Here is a 26685-nt window from a genome sequence, read left to right as displayed (position 1 = left end):
ATAAATGAATCACTAATATAATTTCCTTCCACATCTGATTTTTCTGTATAGTTAATAAATTGTAAATTTCCTTTATAGTTGTATCAAGTTGGAGCGATGCAATTGTTCTGCTATTACCAGTATTGCAACTCATAAAGATAACATTGAAAGAAGAGTGTTAGTGTGTTAGTTAGAAAATCTAAAGATGCTTCCTGTTTTTGGTTAGCAGCGCTGTAAACACTTGAGTATCTTGTTAAATGCTGGGTTCTCCTGCTTTCCTGTTCAGTAGTAGCTCAGTCTTCAGGGAGAACAATTATTTCTCATAACCTTAAGCAGTTTTTGGGCTTTAAAGTATATAGTATTGGAACAGTTCTTAATATTAAAGATACTTCATTTGTTGAGAGGCACTGGGAGTTTAAATTTTACAATTTTTTTCTACACTTGAACTGAAAAACCATTTGAGAACATTTTGAATGCAAATCTACACCTTCCAAATTGTGCACTTTTAGTCTTCCCATTATTGTGTCCTAGAGTTTCCTAGGACGTAGGAGTTTGGCGTTGTTTTGTTGTTTGTTTTTTTTAGTGAGGTCTGGGGAAAAGATTGAGAAGTCAAAGTCTGTGCAACCTGGCAGTGTCCAGTATTTCTCTTCACTTGTTCATTTTGTCAGCTTTCACTGTAAATGTGGTTTATAATACTTTCTAAAAGTGCATGTAATTTATATTACTGAAGTTCCTTTTTTAATGTGTAATTAAACAAAGAGTTAGTGTAACATTACTCTGATGTACCCATTTCTCAACAATGGAGTATTTGTGAAAACACTTTCTAAATGAGGCAGCCATCTACAGTCTGTGATAATCAGCTGTGATGGGACAGAGGCAGCTGGTTTCTTAATACTTTGATTGCAGTATTAGTATGTCTCAGATTCTGAAAACCTGTCTGATCCTGTTAATGTGTTTAGTGAAGTTAGTGGAATAAATTATATATTGTCTTAAGATACTAAGACATATTCAGGTTGTGAGCTGCTTATTTTCACTGTGCTTGTGGATTTTCCCCTTTTTTTGATGGCTTTTTTTTTTTTTTTTTTTTTTTCATTTGTAAAGTCATGTTCTTAAACTGTTTATTTAAAAATAAAAAAAAAAAAGGGGGGGGGGGGGGGGAAGGAGGGAACCTAAATTTGTTTAATATTGGAAGGATAGTTCTTATCTGGCTTATCACCATGTCGAGTCATTTCAACTCAGATCAGGATCTATTAGTTAGAGAAATATTGCAAATAGGATTTCTGTTATACAAATGATGCTTATGTTAGACTATTCTGTACATCTATGTTGCTTATGAAGAAACATTAAATTTTCATGTGCAAACATGTTTTGTCATGTTATACTCTAATTCACAGAATAGCCTTGCTCAAAAGAGAGAACAGTTATTAGTAAGTCTGATCTGAATTTCTTCAGCTGCTGTTTAAATGTTTGTTGCAAGTTTTATTGCTTTCTAACATTATTACTTCAGAGTAAATATAAAAGGTTCCCTTACTTAGTTCATAAACTATTAATATCCTCTGTAGTGGCTGACAAAATTCTTGATTGTAGTTTTCTTTCTAGAGCCATCTAAGCTAAACAACTAATATTTGTCCAGTGTCCCTGTATACCACTTTGTGCTTTTGAAAAGCTAAGGTCTTTCCAAAAAGCTGGAAGTTCAGAGGGGAAAAGTGTATGTTTTTTTTCTGTTAGATAAGGTTTGTCTTTGTTGCTTCCTTCTTTGTCCCAAATGCCAAGATGCTATTTGTGCTTATTTCCTGACATTAGACCATGTCTGGTTCAGAAAACGTGTGAACTCCAGAGATCAAGGACAAGTGCCCTGTGCCTGTGGCAGGGAGCTGGGCAGCGTCTGGGGAAGACCCTACAAAGAGTCCATGCACTCCCTGCTTCTGCAGTCTGGACTGTGGCCTCACTTGCTAATGGCCCAAAAAATTTGATATTTTCTGCTCTTGTGTCTTGCAAGATATATTAAGTAATGCTACCTGAGTGGGGGTGAGGGCTTAGGATGGTCTTCAGAGCATAACTGTAGTCACCATTTTCAGGTGTGTAATGTAAAATGTGAAACAGATTGATCGCAGCCTTCTCTTTAGGTGTCTGTATTTTGGGGCACTCTCTCTTCCACGTTACATGCCATTAGCCTGGGAATGCTGGTACAGGGGGCAGCTATGGCAGGCATCAAGCCATCAGCTAAGTGCAAGGAACTTCAAATGGAATAGAACTTAAATGACAGAACAGTCAAATAGAATCATTGAAAGCAAACTTCTCCTTGTGGAAAACTAGTGGGATTTTTTTGTTTCCTTCTGCCCCAAAGTTTGTTTCTGTGGTGTGAGCCACAGTACTTCAGTTCCACAGACAGGAAATCCTTGAAATGAGTGTATTCGGTGCTGGCTTGTCTGCATGTACCAGCTGTTCCCTTTTTAACTACTTAGCTTTAGAAGCCAGAAATTAAGGAAGAGCTTGTTTTGACTTGACGCTGACTTTTCTCACTATACACTGTTTGCTAAAGTTGGCTTTTATCAGCCTCTTGTTTGATGTAGCTATTGGTATAAGAAAGATTTAAATATGGAACAATTAATGCATAAAGAAAATGTGTGAATCTAATTTAAATGGTTCAGTGCTGTGGCCATAAATTTCTAACACCATAATGTAACACCAAGAAATATATGAACGATGCCTCTGTTCAGTGGGCTGATGACTCTGAGGCTTGTCAAAGGTCACCATTTTCTGGTTTTGCCCATTTCGACAAACATGTAAAGATACGTAAGTATACTGAGCTCGCAGTTCTTTTCATACCCTTTGTCAGGTAAGGAAGGTAGTGCAGGAGTGTTTGAAGTGGGTCCCAGTTCTTGCAGCACCACACAGCCTTAGTCATCATTAGCACTCTGTAAGTCAGCTTTCACCTTGCAGTGGCTGAGTTTAAGGGGCATGGGGAGTTGTACTGAGTTAATGGTCTGTGGAATGTTTTGTGGCACACCAACAAGTTATATTGAAGATAAAAGCTTGGGAGTTTTTGAACTTGCAGGTATATTTTTGAGGAATTCTGAAAAAGTGAGAGCTTTGGCACACTTGGAAAGCAGAGCAGCATGGAAGCTTGTTTCTGCCTTCTGCTCCTCTTGTCACTTGACTTGGGGTTTAAGACTTCAAAGCCAAATAGACTGCATTTCTGTAGTCAGCCAAAAAGCATCATAATGTGTATTACTGAGGCTAAAATATGATTACATTTTTTGATCTTAATTTCGTTGTACCCTCAAATCACAGGAAGTTTCCCCATTTTCAGATGTTTCAGTATATCACCAATAGTGTAAGCTTCCGACAAATGTTATAAGGAGAACTTTCGTAACATACTGTGAAGGACAGACAGTATGGATACTATCTTGCTCCAAACTGTAGATACTTGAAAGTATTCCAGAAAATCTTTGTCATAATATACCCAGAAGAAAAGGCATCTGAGTTTACAAGGAAAGTGAATATAGCCACGTGGCCAGTAACAGGCTTTTTTCAGTGCAATTTGACGAAGACTTCTAAAAAATGGATTTTGCTCTGGAAAGTTTGTTACATCTTATTTTGGGGCAGAAATACCACATCATTAGTTTGCTTTACTGTTGCTTTCACTGCAGAGTTTCCTGTGTTATTCCATGCAAATACTTCAGTTTGACAGCCCAGATAAACAGAAGCCAGACACTCAGACCCAGAAAAAATCCCTGAACTCCAGTCTAGGGCAAAGATAAAGAATCCAGGCTCTTTCAGCTCTGTGAGCAGACGTTGACCAGTGGACAAGATTTTGTGTGACTAAGGCAGTGATGTTTTCTGTTCTGACATAATTGCTTAACAGAAACATTAATATTCTTATTTTTCTCTGAATGCAAACATAGTTATTTAGGAAGTGAATAATGTTAAAAACAAAGGGGGAAAAAAAAAAAAGAAAAAGAAAGAAAAAAAAAAAAAAAAAAAGCTGGGTTTGTTTAACTCCTGTAACATACTGTTTCACACTTTCAGAAGATTAAATGTAGGCTGGGATTTTTCCAGGAGGCCTGGAGGACTTGGATGTCTAAGAGCCCATGGAGTCAGTGAAAGCCAGCTACTTACTTCCCCATTTTTTTCACAAATCCAGGCTTAAATGGCCCTGAGTTTGTGTTGTAGTAAGACTTACTTACATAATGTTCAAGTTATGTGTTAAAACTGGCTTACAAAACCTTTTTTTTTTTTTTTTTTTTTTTTAATTATATCATTTTCTTTTGACCAACATAGCGAGCCTGTGAGTAGATTTTTTTCTAAGCTGATTGATGTATATGCAAAGACTGGGATTCCTATCAGCTCCTAAGATAAGTAACTGTTTCATCTTGAGACAGAGGTGATGGGAGAGCAGAAGGCTGTGCAGATTGGACAATTTGATTCGAAAACATTTGGTTTGAACACCCCACAGCAAATCTGCTTCTTCAAATTGGGTGATGTTGCAAAAAGCATTAGGACTCCAGAGCAATTTTTTTTTGTATGCTATCCTCCACGAATATGTTTAGTCTCCTTCATAAGTGAGTGTTAAGTGCATGCTGTGATTTGATACTTCTACAGTATTTGGAGGTCTAACCATTTAAGTGTTGCACTTTTCAATTTTGTACGATTTGATAACTTGTCAGAAGACTCTTTGAGTAGGCTTGGATCCTTGCATTGGCACATTGGATGTGCTGGCTGAATCTGCTTTAATAGGGTATGAGAAGTTTTTTGGAAATTACTGTAAGCTGCCTGTAAATTGCAGTCTGAGTATTTTAAGGCAATGACAGCGAATGTTAACATGTTGTATCTTTTATTATTTATCTATTGAACACTGCAAAAAATAAATAAAAATAGGAAACAAAAATGCAACAAATTACATGCAAAGTGTTTAAGTGAAAAACTGTGATTGAATGTAGTCTCATGCCATCATTGAGCCAAGATAACGTTATCTTTTTTAACGTGCCAGTGTCAGCTTTTCACTGCCAACCTCTGATATACTTAGGAATTTCATGTTGGCCAGACTGATAACATTCCTCCACTACCTGTTTGTTTCATGCACTTCCTTTTAATTGTCTTGTTAAAAATTTATGTTAATTTAGCTTAGGGAAAGAAGATGGAAGGAAGGGACCTGCTGAGCTAGACAGACTTACAGTAAAAAATGAATCTCCTCAGTGTATACCAGCGGTGCACAACAATGGAATCTTAAAGAAAGTACTGAATCATGTAGGATTGTAGCTTCTTGTTCAGATGCATGTTTTCTGGAGGAAGTTGTGCAGGGGGGTTGGTCGCATTAGTGGTCAAAGTAGAGGTAATAAAAGGTCACGTTGATAGGGCTGTCATTTAGACTTTAGGATACTTGGCTTTAATTCTGTAGTGTGTCCTCCTGTGACCCTGGCTGAGTCAATGTGATACCTCTTCATTAGATTCAACTTGATCTTGTCTCATGCTAGATGAAAAATGCTGCAACCTCATGATGTAAACCACGAACTAGTATTAACTCTGCTGCTTCAAATTTGCTTAAAATGATTGAATTTTGCCCCAGCAGTTTCTATACCAGAACACAGATATCATTTGCTTTCTCGCAACTGTTGTATGAGCAATGTAATTACTGTATCCTGTGCTCATGCTAGGAGCATGTTCTTGTGGCAGTTCCTGATTCACGTGAGGCTTGCGCAGCAGCTGTCTTCTGAAACGTTTAGAAAGTTGAGGAAAAAAAGGCACTGAAACAGCACATGGGCAGTAAGCTCAGGTCCCCTCTGCGTGAAGTCTGTTGATGTATGTGGACTACATCGTGTCAGCTGCTAGCAGTAAATCTCTGCTGTCCTGTCTCTCACCCTCAGGGCTGCTCTCACTTAAGCTGGGTTCTTCTAAGGTAGCACTTCGTTTTAGAGTAAATTTGAGGGAAGGGAGAGCGAGGCCTTCATTGAAGAACTTGGATTATATCCTTTTTGGCCAATCCATGCTTCCCTATTTATGTCAGTTCTAAAACCCCATGTATGGTGGATGCGTGCTGCCACCAGCAAGCAGCAAAGAGAGTGTGTGTTGGGGGCATGCTGGTGGTGAGGCTCTTTGCACTGGGTATCCCTCAGGTCAGCCCAGCTGAAGAGGAGGCCACGATTTGTGTGCTGCCATGATGGTGCCTGAGTGGGAAACAAGCTGTGAACTTCATATACAACATGATGCCAAGTGACCTGATTCTGTTTTATTCCGTTAGTTACGTGAAGGCAGCAGACCACTGGTACTTCTGAGAGCAGTTGATAAACCAGTTTGTGTAAGGACTGTTTAAGAATACAACAGGAAAAAGTTGGCATCGTTGCTGTTGCTGATAGTGTTTATCAGCAGACAACACTGTGTTAGAAAGCAAATAAAGGGAAAAGAGATTTCAAAATTACTTTCTTTTTTAAAGTATAGATTGAAGAAAATGAAAGACCAAAGTGCAGAAAAAAAGGCACTTGAGTTTTCTAGTGTCAAATGATTTTAATAGAAAAGGGTCTTATAGCAATCATAAATGATTTAATCATATGTTTGCTCAGTTACTTCATCACTTGAAAAGGGATATCAGAACTAGCAGTCATTTTAGTTTTGGTGCCACTCTTCAATCAAAGCCTGGCTTCATGCAATTACCATCATTTGAAACTGATATGTTGTACCGCAAAAGCAGAGAAAACCAAAATAATTTTTGTCAATGAAGACCAGAAACATGCAATATTGTGAATAGAGTATTCCAGATTTTAATATTAATATTAGGTATAAACTGTCAGGAGTTTGTTGTCATAATGTATTTTGCAGCGTATCTTAAGGTACATACTCTACTACATACTATATACTTACATCCTGTAAGACGCTGGTGGAAATTTTAATGATTGTGATATTTATTTCCTCACATTTTTAGAAGGAGACAAGGGATTGTAACTGCAGATGTAACTTTCTGAAGCACCTTCTTTACTTTCCTGCTTCCCTCCTGGAAATCAGTGGGCTGTGCTTTCCTGGCTGTGTGGCACATGGTGCTGCTCATGACCTTTTACTCAAAAAGTCCCCAGGCCATTTATGGTAGTTTTAGACCTTTATGCTCACATTCCTAGTCCTTAAGCAGGCAACTTACTTCTCTTCCTGAGCAGTCAGTCCAGAGATCTACAGCAGGTTTGATCAAACATGCTACAAGACAGTGTTTGGGAGGTGTAAGTATGGAGAAGATCACAATCAATTCAGTTTTTTTTTCATCCCAGTACATTGGTATTAAAGATGGTCTATCTGCAGAAGAATAACTTTTAAAAAGAAGTCTGTGCGTGACATTTTCATGCAAGTGTGTACACGTTTAGATTTATTTGTAGTTAGGGTCTCTGAGGAGAAAAAGATGAAAAAGGTAGCAGTGAAGAGCGTGCTAAGAAATGATTTCTTCAAGGTTATTGCTCTCCCTACATCACATCAGAACACAGCTGTCAGTAGTTGAGAAGATATCCTCAAAGGAGCCTCCTGGTATACTTTAAGGTGATATTTTAATCACCTTTGTTTTGCTAGCTTGCATCCTGTAGACACGTGTTATCTCATAACCGAGCCTCTAGGGTGAACATGTTGCCCTGGATTGTACACATTAAAGAGCATCACAGGGAGCTGGCAGGATCGAAAGAAAAGAACTTTCATGTCTTCGGCCCTTCTGATTAAAATCTCGCTAATTAAAAGAACAACTTACAGAAAAAAAATGTTAATCATTTCAAAAAATCTGTTGCAGCCTAATGAGGTTCGCTGTTGAATGTATAGTGGCCTACATTTAAAGAAATCCTATTAAAGGTAAGCAAATGTTCAGAATCCTTTTCCTTTTTTTTTCTTTTCTTTTAATTTCCAATTCCACGCCTACGTGGTCACAAAGGCAGTTGGACTTAATTACCAAAATGGTATCTGTATGTCTCTGATGCCAGGAAGTCTGTTTGCCAAGGTTACGTACAAATATATCTTCTGATAACTAGCTCAGATTGTTTAATTCATGATTTGTGCATTATGAAATGCATTGACTGACGCTATTTCAGAGCTGAAAATTTTGATGTTTATCCTGACAGTTAGAATAGGCAGCAAAATAATTCTCTGTAGCATTTCCTTCCTTTCCCCTTGCCTTTACACTTGATGCGAGTTCCATATACAGCATTGAATAGATGTAAGGACAGGAAATGTTGATTAAATACTAGTGGAACCAGCTTCCTATGCTATTAATAAAAACATGAGTCATGTTTTAAGGATTTGCAGTTGGATCCCTGTAACTTTTGGTATTTCTGTTGTAATTGTTTTCAGTCATTATGTTCTCCAGTAACATAAAAGTATGAGTGTATTAGTATAGTATAAGCAATAGCAACTTATACGTTTGTATAAATCCATTGTAGCGTAGATGAATCATAGTCACAGCATGTAAGTTTTCTGACATGGTAGATACACTTCTAAATTTATTTTTATTTTATTTTTTCAACTCTTTGCTGTCCAGAAATACATCTTCCCTCTTTAAAACATAGTGAGAGTAAAAGAATGGAATAGGGAAGCTATTGTGAATTGCCACTTCCTTCAGGAACTTAGGAAAGTAGTTTAACTTGGTCTAGTTCCCCATTCTTCTGTCACAATATAACAGTAAGGTTACAGTATCTTCTACAAGTTAAGTCTGTTACAGTGTAACAACAAGAAACTGAGTGCATGTAGTGTTTCTTAGGTTACTTATTTAAACACCCAGTTTAATGCTGCTCATGTTTTAAGCTCAAAACTTTGAAACTGGCTTTGTAAAGTTCGCTTTTGCGTGAAATAGAAATGTAAAATGGGCTGGGAAAACCAACTTTTTTTTAGTTTTTCCTTTCTGTGATAAGGAGGTAAAAGGCTTGGTCTACTTTTTGGGAAAGTTGCCTCTCGTTCTTGTTTTTGTTGGAAATCCCTGCTGGATGGGAGAACTGAATTTTGAGTTAACTTCATTATTTTATTAAATTATTTTTGTTATAGTTTGTCTGGCACACAAGTTCAAGGGAAATGGAAAATAGATATTTCAAATCTTTTTTACTAGTTGCTCAAATTTTACTCTTTTGTCCCTTTCAGCATCAGCCCCATCTATTTCCAGTTGTCTGAAGTGACAAATCAGTATATATAGACAAATCAGTTCAGTAGTTTATGACACATAAGCATTCCGTTGTCATTTGTTTGAAAATCTCACTGTGTCTGTTATTGGAAATGAATTAGAAAATTTGAATGTATGAGTTCTGTCTGACAAGGAAATATACATACTGTAAAAATAATGGTTTGTAAATGATAATGAAAGCCTCAAAAATCCTTCTTTCTTCTTATATGCTTAAAAGAAAAACAAAGTAGTAGGGTTTTTTTTGGTTTGTTTTTTGTTTGTTTGTTTCCATTTTGGAGGTAGTCTTTAATGTGACTTCTTCCTTTTCTTTGTAATTATAAAAATATGGAAATTATTACTTTTATTGCATACTGATTAATCAGATTGTTTTGATTTAAGTACCATCAACTCTCCAGCAGACCCTTCCCCACCAGCCACCTTTCTCAACCAGAAAAGGTTGTTCATTTGATCCAGCAGGTACAGAATCTTTGGAAGAACATACACATATTTGGCATTCTTTTCTTTGTTATGTTTTAGCCCTGGTAATGATAGAGTTGTTATAGACTTTCACATTAATTAGAGCAACTGCAATCCCGATGAATGGTTTTAGTGCAGTTGTTTTCATGATGCTTAGCTTGTGCAGGAGTAAGAAGATGAGGGGGCTGTGATAGAGTTGCTACAGAGTGGTATCTCTTAATAAGAGCAGAGCTCTGAAAGTTGGTTTCCACAGTGCTGCTGTGACAGCCTTGGAAACCTGTTCTACCACTTGCCTTGGTGCTAAGTGTTGGGTTTGTTAGCAGAGCGCAGTGCTGGGCATTTCTAGTCTGAGTAGATGCTGCTTAGCTTGACCTACAATGGCCTCTGCATTTCACTGGTTTGAAGATGGAAACAGGTGGCTAAAATGCAGCACTGCCTGCGCCTGGTTCAGATCTTGGCTCCCAAGCTGACGGAAGAGGTTGGTCACAAGGAGCATACCTACAGGCAGAGAAGCAGCAGCAGCACTGTGCATGAAGACTAAGAGCTCTGTTGAAATACAATTTAGAACTGACACCCCAGCACCCTCGCGTATCTTTATTGTTAATTCTCCCTTTTTGGTGAGGGAAGGTTTTTGGCAAACTCATGTGACTGCTTCCAGGGCCTGACTTCAACTTTTCCGATACTAAAAGTTTTTGGAACTGACTTGTTCCACTGACAGGCAGAGCGAAACCCTATTACCAGGTTCCCAGAGCAGGAATGTGCAGAAACCATGCAAGGAAATTGAAGTGACTCATCTATTCTGTGGTTCTTCCGGATGGTTTCTTGAGATTTGAGTGTCCCACCCAATTCTCCTTGGCATTAGAACTTCAACAATGAACCTACACAGACCATAGAAAAACTCCTGTTCCCCAGATGTTCCAAGCCATCAGAGAAGGGGCAGGGGTCAGCAGAGTATTGCGGTGGGCACAGCTCTCATAGGGGCTGTGCTACTTTGGGTTATAATCGAAGCATGAATGTGCAGAGGTCAGGATGAAAACTCTAGTTCTTGGGTACGTAACCTTTATTAGCATTGGAAAAGTTTCCCACTGAGATCATCTGACACTAAACTGTGGCAAGTGAACTTGCATTTTTGTTGGTATGCTAGAAAACTGATAAGGACTGGCACTTATTTGCTATCATTTTCTCATGTTTACCTCTTCCTTACTTCTGCAGATATTGTTGTAGATTTTCTTCTAATCAGAAGAGCTTTTGGTGGTGATGGTCGTTTTCTGTAGTGTGTGGTTGGACAGCATCAAACACAACACTTAACAACTTTTACAAGTAGCTTAATCAAGTTCTTGCTTCTCAAATGTGATTCTAATAGGTAGCTAGAAAAGTGAAGAGTCCAGAAAAATGATAGTTAAAGTGGTCTGTGCCTCAGGACATGATGCATATAGCTATACCATATCTATTTCTTTGTGGAAAGCAAAATAATAATAATTTCCCAACCCCCCCCTCTTAGTTCTGAGGTAAAGCCTTTTTTTTTTTTTTTCACAATAAGGGCAAATCGTGTAAGCTCATCCTGTAGCAATTTGAGCAATCAATAAACAAGAACCAACATGATTGACCTTCGTCCCATTCTGCTATTGCTCTCCACTGATTTAAAAACCTTCATAGTGTCCCTTGGAGCAGATATATCATGTTTCACAAGAACCTGTGTTTCTGTCCCATTCCCTCTTGAAAATTGTATTTCAGTTTTATTTCTTTTTTCTTTCTGTTTTTCAAACTTATACAGCTCCTGTTCTCTTGCAGTAGTGGATTGCTACTCTTTCCTCCATTATTTCTTGTCCAGCCCTGTGTCGTATAGTAGGGAATGTAGGACAGATGCTTCACGCCTGGCATACTCAGCTGTTCCTGAGAATAAAACTACTGCGTGCTACTGGCAAGGGCTGCTTGAGGCAGCACATGCTAGATCTTAAAATATGACCTGTTTGTCCTCAGTAACTCAACCAATTCTACTCATTTAGAAAGAAGGAGTTAGATGTTAAATTTGTGCAACTGAGTTTCTCTTCTAGAAGCTCCTGCTTTTAATGAATGTTTACTGCCTCATAACCCAGGTTGCAGATGTAGAGGATAAATTGTACGCTGACCAGCGCATAGTGAGGTGGATGAATAATGTGGCCTAGGTTAGTGCTGTATCTGGAGCTGCAAGTGATTGAATTACAGTGGCTTAAGAAGTTCCTGCTGCCTCCTCTGAGAGTTTTACTGCTACTGAACTGATCTGCAGCTCAAATGATCACACACACCCCATCAGACCATTAAAAAACACACTAAGTTGTGCTATTTTAATTACTGCTGCTGCACAATGAGCTAGGAGTTGCTGTCAGATTGTTTTTCTTCGTGGTGTAGCTATTTATAGTTGCCTCAGCATAAGAAGAGGATATTGAGTTTTGACTCTTTAATGAATGTTAGAAGTTAGAAGTGAGAACGTATCTGAACCTAGATCTCTTGTTCTGTCTTTCCATTACTAAATCATCTGCACCAATAATACAGTGAAAGAGCATTTTTGCAGTAAGTCTGCCTTGTTGAAATGCAGCGTGTTTGGAGTTGATGCTGCAAAGTGACAAAAAATGCTCAATGAGGAAATATTTTGCACATAGCCAGTACCTTTAGTAATTGACCGTAATATTCTACAATATCATTTTAAGTTCAGAATCACTTTTCCCTAAATATCACCTGTCACCTACTCAACCCTGTATTTTTCTGCTCCCAATGGTTTCATGTGAGTCTAAGAACAGGATGAAATTCCCACAGTAATTTTGTGTAAAACATCTGACTTAATATACTCAGTTTTTGAAGCTTATCAATCAGATATTCTTCTTAAAAATCAGTGTGCTGTCTGATTATTCTTTTTTAAATAAAAACTCAAGGATTTTCTCAGGTGATCGTGTGTATTAACATTTGTACCCTTTTTGTACATAAAGTCTTCTTGCTGGATGTTCTATGGAGATGGTCTGTGTACAGCTTTGCTCTTTTATACAGTCAGTGGTCTTGTATGCAGTCAGATCCATTGGCTAGAGTTGTATGGATTTTACTCAGCTGTTTGTTTTTCTGTTGGTTGTTGTAGATGTTGTGTGAAATAGCCCAAATTAATGGGCTGCTGAGGAAAAAGAAGTCAGTGCAATGGATGGATAAAAAAGAGAGATCAGTGTAGGGGGAGCATGACACCATGATAAGGTAGCACTGGGTTGGATGGCACTCTGAACAAGGTTGGCTTGGTTTACAACCTGGGAACAATTAAGTAACACTGTTGTTGCTGAAGAAACCATCTAACAGTTGCACAACTTACGCTTGTGAACAAATGATGCAGGCTATGCAATGAAATTTTCTTCAAACATTTGCAGATCCATTTTGAAACATCTTCTGAGGTTTTTTTGACCGCTTTATGAAAGTCACTTCAGGATTTTTATTTCTGACAGTTGGAGTACAGTTTAAAGAGTAAACTTTTGTAGTTCATGATGCTGTGGAACATAGGTTTCCAGAAGACTGTTGTCTTTCTGTTATTAAAGTTAAAATTGTATGAATGAAGTCAGTGACAAAAATTTTTTTTCTTTCTTTGTCTCAAGCTGCACAGAGTGAGGAGCGGCTGTGTGCATTTAAGGACCCTTATCAGCAGGACCATGGAATCAGCGAGAGCCGAATCTCCCAAGAGAATGGCACCATTTTGTGCATGAAAGGCAGTACCTGCTATGGACTTTGGGAAAAAACACGGGAAGGAGACATACATCTTGTAAAACAAGGTATGTGACATCTTGTTGTAAGTGCACTGGTTTTTGCTACTCGTCAGCTTTTTGTAACATAGTAAGTAAATCTGAGGATGCTCTGTTGCAAAATTGTTGGTTTTTTTGTTTTTATTTTTGTTTTGTTTTGCATTGTACTAATTTAACTTCCCATTTAGCAATTTTGAGTATGAACAGAAAGTTTATTGAAATAAATGATTTCTGGAGGAGATTAAAGAGCCCAATGTATAGTTAAAGGAAATAAAACTCACATTACTTGTTGCTTAGGATGTCCAGAGGAAGATAACTGTCTGGAGTACTTTAGTATACTTATTGGTGTTATGATAAATTCAAAAGTGAATGTCTCTTTAAAAATGTACATTCATGTCAATTGGGTGTTTGTTAACAAAGGGAACTGCAGCTCTTGAACAGAACTGTAACATGCTGATTGTCACTTCATTATTTTTTTACTGAGAATGTGCTGGCAGGAAGGGGTTGAATGTCTTGCAGTTGCTGAAGATGAGCTTTGATTTCCATTTTCAGGGACTCTGATAGGTGATTTCGGTACAGGTTAGTGTAGATCAATGTATGAACAGAATGAAAACTAGTTAACAAACATGTGCAGTTCATTTTGGTTGCTCGCTTCTGCCCCTATGCTGCCTCCTTCTATTCCTGGCACTTGTTCATAAACAATGCTTAACTGCCATTGACTGTATTTGAAAAGGAGCAGTTGCTGTAGGAAGACAAAGCCTGCACTAAGCAAGAAATAAGTTGTGGTAGAAGATTCCAGTAAGATTCCAGTTGACAATTAAAAGGACAACATTGTTAGCAATTATGCAAGAAGCACCATATTACTGATGTGGTCTTGTTTTCTAGCTCTAAGAAGAAGACTAAGTCACAGATTTGTCTAGACTGTGGATCAGATATCAGATGGTGGTGGTGTTGTCTTGGTATCAGAGAAGTGGGGAATAGCATGTGTCTGCTTAGAAGGCACAAGAACTCAGTTTTTGTTGTACTGAGGTGTACAGGTAGACACCTCTGATGTTGATCTGTACCACTGCCTGTGTTTCTTCTCCTTGTCTATCACAGATTCTGAAAGAAATTACCCAGTTGTTGGTTTAAAAGATGGTAGTGAAATCATGAAACCAATTATGATAAGCGTTTCCGCTCCATTGCAACATATAATTGAGTATTACATGGTACTGATTTCTATAGGTGTGCTTAAATTGTCCATGCAATAAAATTGATTTAACGCCCCCTTTACAAGAACAATTATTTAATTTCCCTCTTTTTACAGGATGCTGGTCTCATATAGGAGACCCACAGGAGTGTCACTTCGAGGAGTGTATCGTTACAACCACCCCTTCCTTGATTCAGAATGGAACATACCGGTTCTGCTGTTGTAGCACTGACTTATGTAATGTCAACTTCACTGAAAACTTCCCACCTCCTGACCCAACAGATACGACGCCTTACAGTAAGTCAGGGATTTCCATTTCTGTCATTTCACGGTTGAAGTCATTTAGTGCATGATTTTTCTTTTGTGCATTGTAAAGTATGAAATGTGACCTTTCTAACTGTATGCAGCAGAGAAAGCAAACAGAACAGATCTTTTCCATGTAATGTTTATTTATTCCATGATGCTCTGCAAAGAATGAGTTAAATGCTTGCAAGTGTTTGTTTAGGGAACTGCTGAATGCATATTATGTTTTGTAAAATGATCTTTAATCTTGGGTGCTTGGGTGTTCAATTGCCTGACTGCAGAAGCCTGTGGGGATATTCAGAAGAATTCAGACTCATCTTAAAAATGAGCCAGGAAGTTCGTTAGAATTATGGCACATTTCAAAAGTCTGCCACATCTATTCAGTTCTGTTTCATGGTTGGCTTTGGGCAGCAGAACCAGTCCTTAAAGAAGGTGATCAGGCTGCAGAGGTTCTCTCTAACAGTCTTACAGTGCTTTGAAATCTGACTTTTCCCTTGTATACCTCTGGTAGAGATTAAATTTGACTTAATGTTCAAAGAGTACTAGTTGCAGTAATTTAGTTTTCACTCAAATTACATTATATATTTATTTATTATAAAATGAACGTAGTGCGTCAATCCATATCAATATATTAGACCTCCTAACTTTCTGTTTCATAATGAGTGTCATGACTAACAGACACTCTGTGATTCTGCCTTCCAAGCACTAAGAAACACAATTGTTTAACCTAATCTAAATTTCTGGACACCCTTTTCTAAGTACAGACTGTGAAAGAGAAATAGAATAGAGGCAGGCTTGGAAATGGAAATGCAACTGCTTTAGCATGTTGAATTCTTTGTCATAGAAAAGCGGTTTGTGAAATGAAGATGACTTTATTGGGATGGTATTTACAGCAATAGAATGTGGAAAAAAAAGTAGTTTGTATTTTAGAATGATAATTCAAAGAGTTCACATAGTGATGATGTTGATACTTTCAAAAGTATTTGTAGGATAGAGATTTTATAAGCAGTTTGGGGCAAAATGAGGGTCTGGCACGCTAATGGGGAATAAAGGGAAAGTAACCTTTTATTGGGAATATGCACTGGGTAAAGGGAGCTGGTAAGGTGTATGGCGCCTTTTGTCTGATCATACTATTTGTACAGTAAGCATCACTGTTTGGAACCTTCGTCAGAACTCAGTACTGTGCAGTGCTGAACAGACACTACTTGACTCTGGTAATAGTTGTGCAATAGAGCTCCCCAAATATGACTGGAGTTACTACTATGCAGGAAATTCAGACAGGAAGGAAAAAAAGCATGTAGTTCCTTTTCCCTCTCCGTCCTCCCACAGTAGGGAGATAAAACAACTTGTGTTTGTGCTTCTATTAGGGTAGGAGTTACAGTCTGAGGTAATTTACTGCATGATAACATTTCCAAATAGCTTTTAGACTGAACTTCTAATACTGAAAAATCTAGCTTGACCTGCAAAGTGAGAGGAAAAACATTAAACGTGTAACTCAGTCCTTAATTCACCCAGCTGTAATTGAGTGTTGCAGCATACGTTTCTACTGACTCAAACTGTTTTATGTTATTGTGTTGCCTTCCATTTTCATAATATGCAAATTTTGCTCTAGGCATAAGCAAAGTAGGTTGCTTTCCGGCACACTTGTTTGCCTACATTAGCTGTCCTAGAGATGGAGATTGGCTGTTCTAGCACTGAGGATGGCCTTATTTACTATTCTGATACTTTATTTATAAAACTCTACTGCTGCATCTGTTGGAGACTGCGCTGCTTCTGGCAGTGTAAATTCCATACACACTCAGCACTGTGGAGGCAGATGTCCTAAAAAGTTAGAAGTGTGAACAAAGAAAAAGGTTACTCCACAAACTCCTGCAGTTTCTCTGAACTGGAGTTTGATTGTCCCTTTCCCAGCCCTATTTACTCTTTCTAAAACCCATTTTAATGCTGTAAGATTCAGTTTTGCCACCTCAGTAGTGAGGACAAAATTCTTGCATGTTCGTATGGGAAATCTTCTGCTTATTTCAGTATAAATTCTGAACTGTACATATTCACATATATATTTTTATAAGATATTAAAAATATTGCATAGGGAAGAATTTTTCAATGACAGAAAACAAGATACTTGGTTTGATAGAACTGTATTTATCTTGATGATACTATAAATTTCAAGGCATGTTTGAATAGTATGTGGTTTAATTGTGTGAAGCCTAATGATTTCAGCAAACAGTCAGTCTGAAGGATCTGTGTGAACTGTTAAACTCTTGAGTTAAAACCATCCCCCCCAAAAAATAAAATGCGAATTTGTATAGTCACTTGGCTCTTATGTAGGACAAATAACAGTAGCATATTAAAAGATGTAACTAGAGCATAACTGTTTCAAGACTAGAAGCTAATTAAAAGTTTTAGACACGTTAAGTACAACAAACCATTGTTCTCATAAAGTTTCTCACAAAAATTACACTTAATTTTTATGTCTTTTAGAATATAGAAAAAGTTTGTATCATAACCATATATATCTTCACGGAACGAAGTGCATTGTTTTTGTATAGATTGATTCTCATTTTGTCAGAACACAAACACAGAAAATCCTTCCTATCTTGTAATGAAACATTTATAAACACAACAAATTAAGTCAAGGGTGAACTGGTTTTTGAAGCTGTAAGTTTAGTCCTTTTTGCTTCTTAATTTGCAGATGGTAGACAATCGTATATCTGAGTAGTCATAATAGTTCTATCTAAAGAGTAATCCGGAAAGATTCAAGTAGTTAGTAGTAAATTGGCTGTCCCTTCAGCTAGAATTTTGCAAATGCTGCAGGATGCTGTGTAGTCTGGAGCACACAGTCTTGAGATATTAAAAATGCAAAGATTCAGTTACCTGTTTCCTGAAGTGCCAGAAGTAGAGATTGGAGCATGGAGTTTGTTTCAGATCTGAAGATTTTATCTGTGTAGTTTAAGGCTACTGAAATGCAGAAGTTCAAGAACAACCTTGCATCCTCAGCTCTCACTATTCAGAGTGGGTGGAAATACTTTCTCATGCTTTGCAAAATTACCCCTGGATAGATTCATTATTCTTACATCTTCTGTTTTCACAAAAAGAACCCCAGCATCTTAAGTTCAGATAGTCTCTGTATATAGACTTTAACCCCACTTTAAAAGAGCCAGCTATTTCTTTGGGTAAATGTTTTGAGATGTGTATTTATTCTATTGCCTTTGTCCAACATTTATTTTGAGTCTCTTGTAAACTACCTGCCCCTTGTGTCTACAGAATACTTTCCAAATTCTGAGTTAATTTGAAGGTAACTTGATTAATTCTACATTCATTCATAATGACCATTTAAATAGAAATTAAGCAACTAAAGAGATAAATGTTCTTCCTCATTGGTCATAGATATATTGCTGTAATTAATCATTTAAGTTAAAATAACATCAGGATCAAAACAACAAAGCCATTTTTAATTATAGTTTCCTTTTTTCCTCAAGGCTGCATTCCTGGCACTGCACATAAATTAATCTCACAACAACTGAGTGTTAAGTATACATCTTTGCACGATGGGTGATGCATTTGCAGGATACATGGGAAAAATCCCTGGCAACAAGAGCTGAGCATTTCTGGTTCATACTATTGTTGAAACAATGTTGTTGTGTTTTTTTCCCCCATAACAACAAATGGTGGCTGCGATTTTTAGAGAACCTAAAAACTTATTACGTAAGAGCACTGAAATATGGTCATAAAGAGGCTGCTGCTGCATGTAGCAAAGGAAGCTGTTGTTTCTTTATTCTAAACCACTGATAGATTGATTTGTCTTTTCGCTGTACTATCTTGGCCTTTCTTGGCTAGCTTCTTGCTACATACATATCTGGTTTTACGTGCTCAGAATTCTGTGGAAACTTAGCTAAGGAAAGCTACCATTTGTAAAATAATGTAATTATTAAAGTGCATGGCTAGGTCAGGTTAATTATAGTAGTAATGGAAGGTTTTGATTCAGCTATTACTTTTGAGAGGTAGCAGTCAGACTCATGTTGCTGTGGGCATGTGGCCCAACCTAGCTCCACTGAAGTTGAATTAGATCACGTCATGCTAATTTTGCTAAGTTGTAACACTGTTCTCTCTCAGTTCTTATCTTGGATTGCTTGTTCTGAGAGAGTAGCGTCCAATATTAATTTGTAGTTGAAATGCCTTTTCTTTCAGCTGGATTTTTCTTGGCAAGTGCAGAGCTTGGTCAGCAAAGTTTTTAGTGGTTGTTTGAGCACTTCTTCCATTTCTGCGTCATGTAAGAAAACACTGTAAATGAGCATTCTCCCCTATCTGTGTGATACTTGTCCTTCTGATGATTTTGGTGTATAGAAAATGGAAAATTACAAACCTTTGCAGTATGTCTGATCTTCTATTTTGAAAGATGGAGACAGGAATGGTCCACATGAGAATGAACGTTTAGCTGGGAGTAAATCAAACACAACCTATACGGCTAAGGGTTAAGGGTTAAAATGATGTGTGTCATCAATATATCTTCACTATATTATGTGGCAGGGAAATGTATGTGGGAAAGTAGCAGTAAATATTACGGCAGTAGTTAAGGGCCTATTCATTGTGTGTAGGAGGACAATAATATGCCTCTTAGGAAGTTATTTACTGGGACAATGTAGAAATTGGAGTTGTAAAGGGAGAAAAAGTAGAAGTGAAAGTTGCTATGGGGAACAAACAAACGGTATTATAGCAATTAGTGGTCGTTCTAGATGGTTTTGTAGAAATTGAAGTGAAAGCCTTAGTTTCTGTACAGTCAGTAGAAGGTTTCACAAGTCACCCAAGATAACAGGTAATGCTCGTTGAGTAACTTCAGTTCAGTGATTCTCATTACAAACAGATATATCAAAAGCAGAATCTCTTACAGATTGCTGTTAGCAGCACATAATGTTTTAACTTCTAAGACATCATATTCTTTTGAGATTAAACTGGCGTCTTTGCTGAATTTCAAATTAAAGCTTTGATGTACAATTGGAGCTTGAATATGAAGGCAAAGCCTTCTGTACGTGTAAATTTTTTTCTCTGACAGGAACATTTAATCAGGAAGGTGAAAATGAAATGTGTTACTTACACTGAGATAGAAATATTTTGGGTATATTTGTAATGTTGTAAAGCTTTTACTATGCACCAAACCTACAAAACACTGAAAATTAAGTTAAAGAAATGTTTGTTCTTATTTTAAAGTGGAGAAACATTTCAAGTATTATTTTTACTACCAGAAAACCCACAAGTTTTGTACTGTATTTCCTGTTGATTTATCAGTCTACACTGGGTAGTAAAGCTGTACAAGATAACTTCAGAGCTGTGCTAGCACAAATCGTTTTATGACCTGGAGATTCAAGGACACGAGCATCTGCAAACTTCTTTTAAAAATATGTTAGAATCTAAAAAACCCACAATCTTTATCTTGAAATATTGTAACAATAGTGTATATTACACAACTGTATTGGTGTGTTTGTGAAGCACTAGCACTACAGCTGTACTTTGTTTCAGAGTGCTTAAAGCATTGTACTTCAGAGTCTGCAGAGAGCTCAACTCTTCAAGTACATGTGGGCATAACTTAAAATCATCTGAATAGCATTGTAGTCATCTTCAACATGTCCTGTATATTTCTAGTACCACGTGGAAAATACTTTGAGTTTCAGACCTAGAATGAAGACAAGAAGCATCAGTTTCCCTGAAGCATAGCTAGTGATCTTTTGCCTTCTTCAGAAGTAGTGGAAACACGTGTTGTAAATTGGCTAGTGTCTGTAAACAGAGTATTCACATTTCTTGTATTGTGCAGTTCTTGATGCTGTCATTTGCATCTCTATTGGAAATCAGCTGCTTAGAGTTGGTATGTTTTATGCACTACTCCTCAGAGTTTAAAGATATTCAAAAGTCTTTGGTAATACAGATACTGTAATGTGTTCAAAAATTTTTTTTAAATGCTAAATTTTGAAATGCTCTTTTCTGACTTTCATATTGATATTAATAATATGACTTAGCCTGTATCTCTTGTGATGATGCATTGGGAGCTTTATTGTGAATACCTTATAGATGCAAGGCATAAATAGATATGACTGACAAGAATGGAAATCAATATGCAAATAATAAAGATTAGAAAAAGGTAGTAGTATTTTTACCTCCTCTCTCCTTAAAGTGAAGAGAGGAGCAAGCAAGATTGCTATACTTACTGTCTCTATTCAAATGCTACAATATACAGTAAACATTATTCTAAACAAACTATGCTGCTCGTATGTCTTGAGGGTGGATGAGAGCTCGCTGGAAGGGGAATGGACATAGCAGGATGCTTTTTGCAGACTTCTGTGATCAATGAATTTTCTGATGTAGTACTAATAGTAGACTTCTACTAAATGCTTTCTCCACAATTATTAGTAATGAATACTTACTAATTTCTAGCTCTTTTATTTCTGCATCTCTAAAATTTTAAGACTGCATGCTGTAAATCTTAAAATATCAGAATGAGTTGCATATGATTATAATTCAGTCAGGAGTAGTCATGTCTGGTGTATTTAATGCTAAGATATGAGATAATTGTTTATACCCTTGAAGTTTGAGTATAAAAAATGAGAAAGCATCAGTGATGGGTTCAGCAGTTTGCTGTTCTAGTCTTCTGTGTTTTTAAGTTAATGACACTGCACTCAGTGAAATGTTATCAAAGTGGGTTCCCCTAACTAGTTATATCCACTAAATTAGTCAGGAGACTGTACTTTGTTGGCATTACTCAGTAAAAGGTGATGTTAGGCTGGTTGCATCCCTCATATTTTATTTATTTATTAATTTCAACCACGGTTCTACTCTGTTCTTATTTTAGAAGTTGAAATGAATGGAGTTTAAATGAAAAGAAACAAGAGCTCTGCAAAGTTCAATTACAAAGCACTGCTAGGTGCTGCCAGCAGCTACTGATAAATTCCCATCCCCAGTTTTGTCTGCTTCTGATACAGTGCTAGTGAGAAAGGTCTGTGACCACAGGCTGCTAAAATAGAGATAGACAGGCTGGGGAGTGGGAATGCTAAGCGCAAAACTGAACATTGCTTATACATACTGAGTCCATTGTTGACTGTGCAGTAGTAAGAAAATTATCTATGTGGATTAATATTTCGATCACAAAAAGCCTTCCATGTATTTTTCTTCCTTCTTAATTGGACATTTTCTCTAAACTTCACTTCTTACTGTGCAATATGCTAAGCTGGCTGGCAAAAGTATCTAATCCTGTGTCATGGTTCTGCCTAAGACAATTTACACTCTCGACTCTGGAGCTGATAGAGTTTTGAAAGCAAGCTTTAGGGGTTTGGCACATGCAGTGCGCCTGGAACCGTCCCCTGTGAGCTCAGCTGCCTTGCAGGTTCCCCTGTTTTGGGAGCCTACGTCAGCACTGGGGAGCTCAGCCACCTGAGCAGAGACAGGCCTGTAGAGTGGGTACAGGAATGTGGGCTCTGCAGAGCTGGTCTTTTATCACTGGTCTTTTGTGGGCCTTTTTTGGCCATTTTATTTATCTGGCAAATATGGTGAGCCTGGGAATTCTATTTGTGTTAATTTCTAGCTCCTGTGCAGTGACTCTTCAAATGGGAGATTACCTGGAGGTAAACCAACAGAGGTGTTTTACAGTCTGGTAAATAAATCCTCTAGGTTTTTAATAATGTAGTAAGCTGCTCCTAGGAGCATTTTGAATTGTTCTTAGACCAAATGTTCTTAAAACAGCATGAATTCAGTCAGTCAGGTGTCAGTGGGCTCCTGCAGAGGGAGGCACGGAGAAGGCTGCCTTCCTGCCAGGGGCTGGCGGCCACAGCCAAAGGCAGCACTGTGTCCACCCCCCCTAAGTCTTCTGTTGGGAGGGCAGGAGCTGTATTTCATGGAAGCTAGAGTTTGTCTTCTTCCACTTTTCAGGCAAAATCTCTTTATGTAGAAGGATACTGAGGATCAGGATTTTAGTCATTTATTTGTTCCTTATGAAGAAAGGCCTAAATCCTTTTCATTAATAAAGGGAATGGTACATTCCAGTAAGTGCCTCAGGTACTGAATTGTGAATGAGCGACTGGCTGTACAACTAGAATGCAGAGTTTTATAATTGGGCATCTAGCTCCTGAAAAGGTGCATGTGTCATGCTGACTACAGGCATCTCTGTTTTGTTCTTAGGAACTGAGCTGTCTGGGATGTTCTGACATCACAGATCTGAGGTGTTCTGTTGGCTTTCTGGCTAATGGGAACACCATGGGCTTAAAAGAACAGAGAAGAGCTCATAGAGCATCCAGGAAGGCCCACACAGACAGAGAAGCATCATGTCGGTGTGCTCCTAATTTTTCAGTTCAGTGCTGTTGTTTTGTTGCTATCTAAACAGGAGATGATGACACTGAAATGTTCACAAAGACACCAGTGAATGCAATTGTTTTGTTGAAAGAGATTCAAGATGATAATAAAAACCTGTTTGTGTTGATTTTATAAGCAGGAATCCTGACCATTGTTAGTAAATTAGAGTGTAAGAAATTCATGAAAGTTTATGTAGTAGACATGTATGAAATATGAAGAATACAGTTCCAGAACAGTGCCCCATTGTAATGGACAAGGGTTCCTGAGCATGAGGGAATTAACAACTCTAACTTAGTGTAATCTGCAGCTTTACTAAGCATGCATTCAAGTCCTCTATTGAGAGAATTTATATAAATGGTAGAAAGAGAAGTGGGCCTAATGAAATCGGAGGAACTCAACCAGTGACTGGCCACCAGCCTGTTGTAATCCTGTTTACTTTAGTCATTGGAGCCCAGCCCATCATCCAGTTGTTTGCCTATCATGTTATCTATTTGTCTAGCTGTATGCTGGGCATTTTGTCCAAAAGGATACTGTGAAAAACAGTATTGAAATTCAAAAAGATTTCATCAAGAGGTTTTTCTTGGTTGCCAGAGTAACCCTGTCACAAAAGGGAATTACATTTGTTAAACAGGACTTTTCCATTGTGAACCCATGTCAGCAATGACCCGTGTCTGTTGTCTTCCAGATGTTTTTCAATAATTTCCAGAATAATCCTCTCCGTAATTTTGGTACACTAAAATGAAGTAAGTTTCCCCACCCCTGCAAGTGTACCCTGTCTGTGTAGGTGTTCAAGGCCAGGTTGGATAAGGCTTCAAGCAGCCTAACTTATTGTTCAACAACCCTGCTTGGCTCATGGGAGAGGGTTGTGACTGGATGATCATTAGAGTTCTTCCTTTGCAAGCCATTTTGTGATGTCACGTGAGTGTGGTGATGGCATATGTTTGTGCGTGTGAAACACTTTCCCTTCTTACAATTCTCATTTTGACTGAATTTTGAGAGGAGGTAAAGTTTTTATTGCCAGCTGTTAGGAGATTGCAGAATATATGATTTTGGCTTTCATACTTTCAGTATCAGAGTAGATGTGGATCTTTTGAAGAGTGAGTGTAACCAGATTTGTGTAGAAAGTTCATATATATCTTTTGATCATCTGTGTATTCATTTGGGACTTGAAGATATTTATTCTGCAACATAATTGTTAATTTGAGATGAATATATTAATCTTAGAATCTAACTTACATTCTTGTTTATTTCTGTTAATTTGGGTATTACACTTTTATACGTTAGTCTTGCAGATATGTCTAAAGGAGAGAAGATAGAAATTCTGTTTGAAAGGGCAAGGAAAGGAATTGTGAAGTGGGAATTGGGAATTGTGAAGACTTAACATTGCTGTAACTTTGTTATTTTAGCATTGAAGGAGAGATCTGGCATTTTCAGAGGCATGAGGGAGGTCTTAGTTTTCTAAGACAGGATACAAAGTTGCACTGAGACTGAACTGAGGCTTTTAATACTTTTGAATACCTTCGAAGGTTCCATTGAGGTGGTTTTGGTAGGACTGTTCTATGCATCTTAAAGTTTAATTCTAATAAGTATTGCATGAATCCTTCTTGTTGCTAGGCCAGTTACTCCAGAAAAATTTCTAAAGTATCTATAGATAATATTACATAGCTTTTTACTTTGGCCTGGATTTTTCTTTCCTTTAGGCTGGTAGGATGAAGCTCATTTAGAAGTGTCTGCAAGCCTGTAAATATTTTCCTAGGCTAGCAAAAAATTCCTTGTTCCAGACATTCATATTGACTTAAAACTAAATATACTCTGAGCAAGGGTAAGGGATCGTCGCAGCCTGCACACAAGCACTTTTCACTGCAGTAACATTTGTGACAGGAAATAAGGGTTATAGATGACTCCTTCCTATGCAAAACCAAAATGTTCCCATTTATCACTGAGTGGTGACTCAGAGCCATGTATGTCAATGTCTGCACAGTCAGGATGTGTGTATCTGAGGAATACACGATGCTCTAGCTAGCCCTAGTCAGACCTTCTGTGTGGAGCCTATAATAGCATTGGTGCATGGTCATTGTTCTGTTTCTCCCATTAAAGTAGTAACTCACCATAAGAGTAGTTAGAAATAAGAGTTTTAAAACTTAGCAAATTAGTGTGAATGTTGTACAACAGAAGCATGAACTCCTGGAAGGTAGATATCTAAAATGCAGCACATACAAACTGATTATAATATACACACAACAGCGGTGACAAATAAAATACCACAGAGAATAAATATATGGCACACTTTTGACATCGTTGTGAGAGTGAATATGCTTTAGGTCCTGCTTGAGCAGTGACTGTAAATCACTAAATTACATGAATTCTTGAATTCTTACACAACTGCTGAAAAACAACCCTCAAAATGTAGCAGTTTATGCTCACCTTCCAACTGCCACGTTAGCAAGCAAGTGCGCAGTTATAAAATGAGCATGTCTTTGATGGACACATAAATGAAGTATGATCCTAGCATGCTAATTAAATATTTAGTTTTGCATGTCCCCTGCTATTGGAAACTTCTGTTCCTTAGCATGCATAACGTTGTGGCCACCCAGCTGGACTCCCACTGAATGCACGACTGTGCTCGCTTCTGTTCCCTGCTCTGCATAGTCTGCGACAAGCCTCTAACACTACACAAGAATTCAGTGCTGGACCAAGCCCAGCAAAGTTGTGAGTCATTGTGCAGACATATCTTGGTACTTCAGTTCATGTATCTATTCTGGAATAGAGGATTTACAATTGATGAGTTTTCTTCCACTAGCAAAATTTAAACATTGTAATAGATATTTAACAATCTGAGCCTACTATGAAAACTTTCTCCCCACATCAGAGCTTGATGGTTTCTATAAGAACAAACAAACAAAATTTAAAAATCACATTTAACTGATCTGTATCAAAATAAGAAAAATATTAGCATGTCTGAGCTATATAGAAAATCTCAAATCAGTTTAAAAACAGCTCCTCAATGCAGACTCTCCCCTACTGCCATTACACACTAAGTACTCTCTATTTAGGGCAGGGTGTAAGAAGTCTCCTATTTCCAAAGCTGGGCACATCTTTCACGGCACTCTCTCACTGAGTGTGCCTGTACAAGAGCTCTGCAAGAGCTACAAGGCCTGAGGACAGCATGCCTCCTCGAACTCCTGGCACCGCTCTCAGGAGATGCGTAACGCTTTTGGTTTACAGTGTGTATTTATTTCACCCACGCACATTTTTAGATTGCTCCAAAGATGCTATGAATGGCTCTGCAGCTGGGAGTGTCCAATGTGGGTGTGTGCAGTGCTCCACACACCCAAACCTACACGTAGTGGTGAGCGTTTCCCATCTGCATCGGAACTGCTTGCAAGTGTGTGATTGATCTGCTGGCAATGCTCACAAAGGCAGGGGAGCTTGAGTTGTTCTGTAGAGACATTTAAAAACTTCTTCAGAAGAACAATTAAGATATTTTCTATATTTCCATCTAGCCATGACTGCTGATGTTTTTCTGTGCTTTATTTCGCAATATGTTT

At 37.8% G+C, this 26685-nt stretch overlaps 1 protein-coding gene across 1 annotated transcript in view; it reads left to right on the top strand.

Moving 5' to 3' along the window:
* The window catches only part of BMPR2 (bone morphogenetic protein receptor type 2), a 94610-nt gene that overhangs the window by 35136 nt on the left and 32789 nt on the right, over positions 1-26685 (top strand). Inside the window, exons 2-3 of the mRNA XM_072342445.1 lie at positions 13171-13344; positions 14621-14800. Of these exons, the coding sequence (XP_072198546.1) occupies positions 13171-13344; positions 14621-14800 (354 nt within the window). The remainder of the gene's footprint in view (positions 1-13170; positions 13345-14620; positions 14801-26685) is intronic.

This window comes from Excalfactoria chinensis, chromosome 7 (assembly GCF_039878825.1).
Source record: "Excalfactoria chinensis isolate bCotChi1 chromosome 7, bCotChi1.hap2, whole genome shotgun sequence".
Classification (NCBI taxonomy): Eukaryota; Metazoa; Chordata; class Aves; order Galliformes; family Phasianidae; genus Excalfactoria; species Excalfactoria chinensis.
Note: the sequence above shows the minus strand (reverse complement) of the source record. Positions and strands in the feature narration are given on the sequence as shown.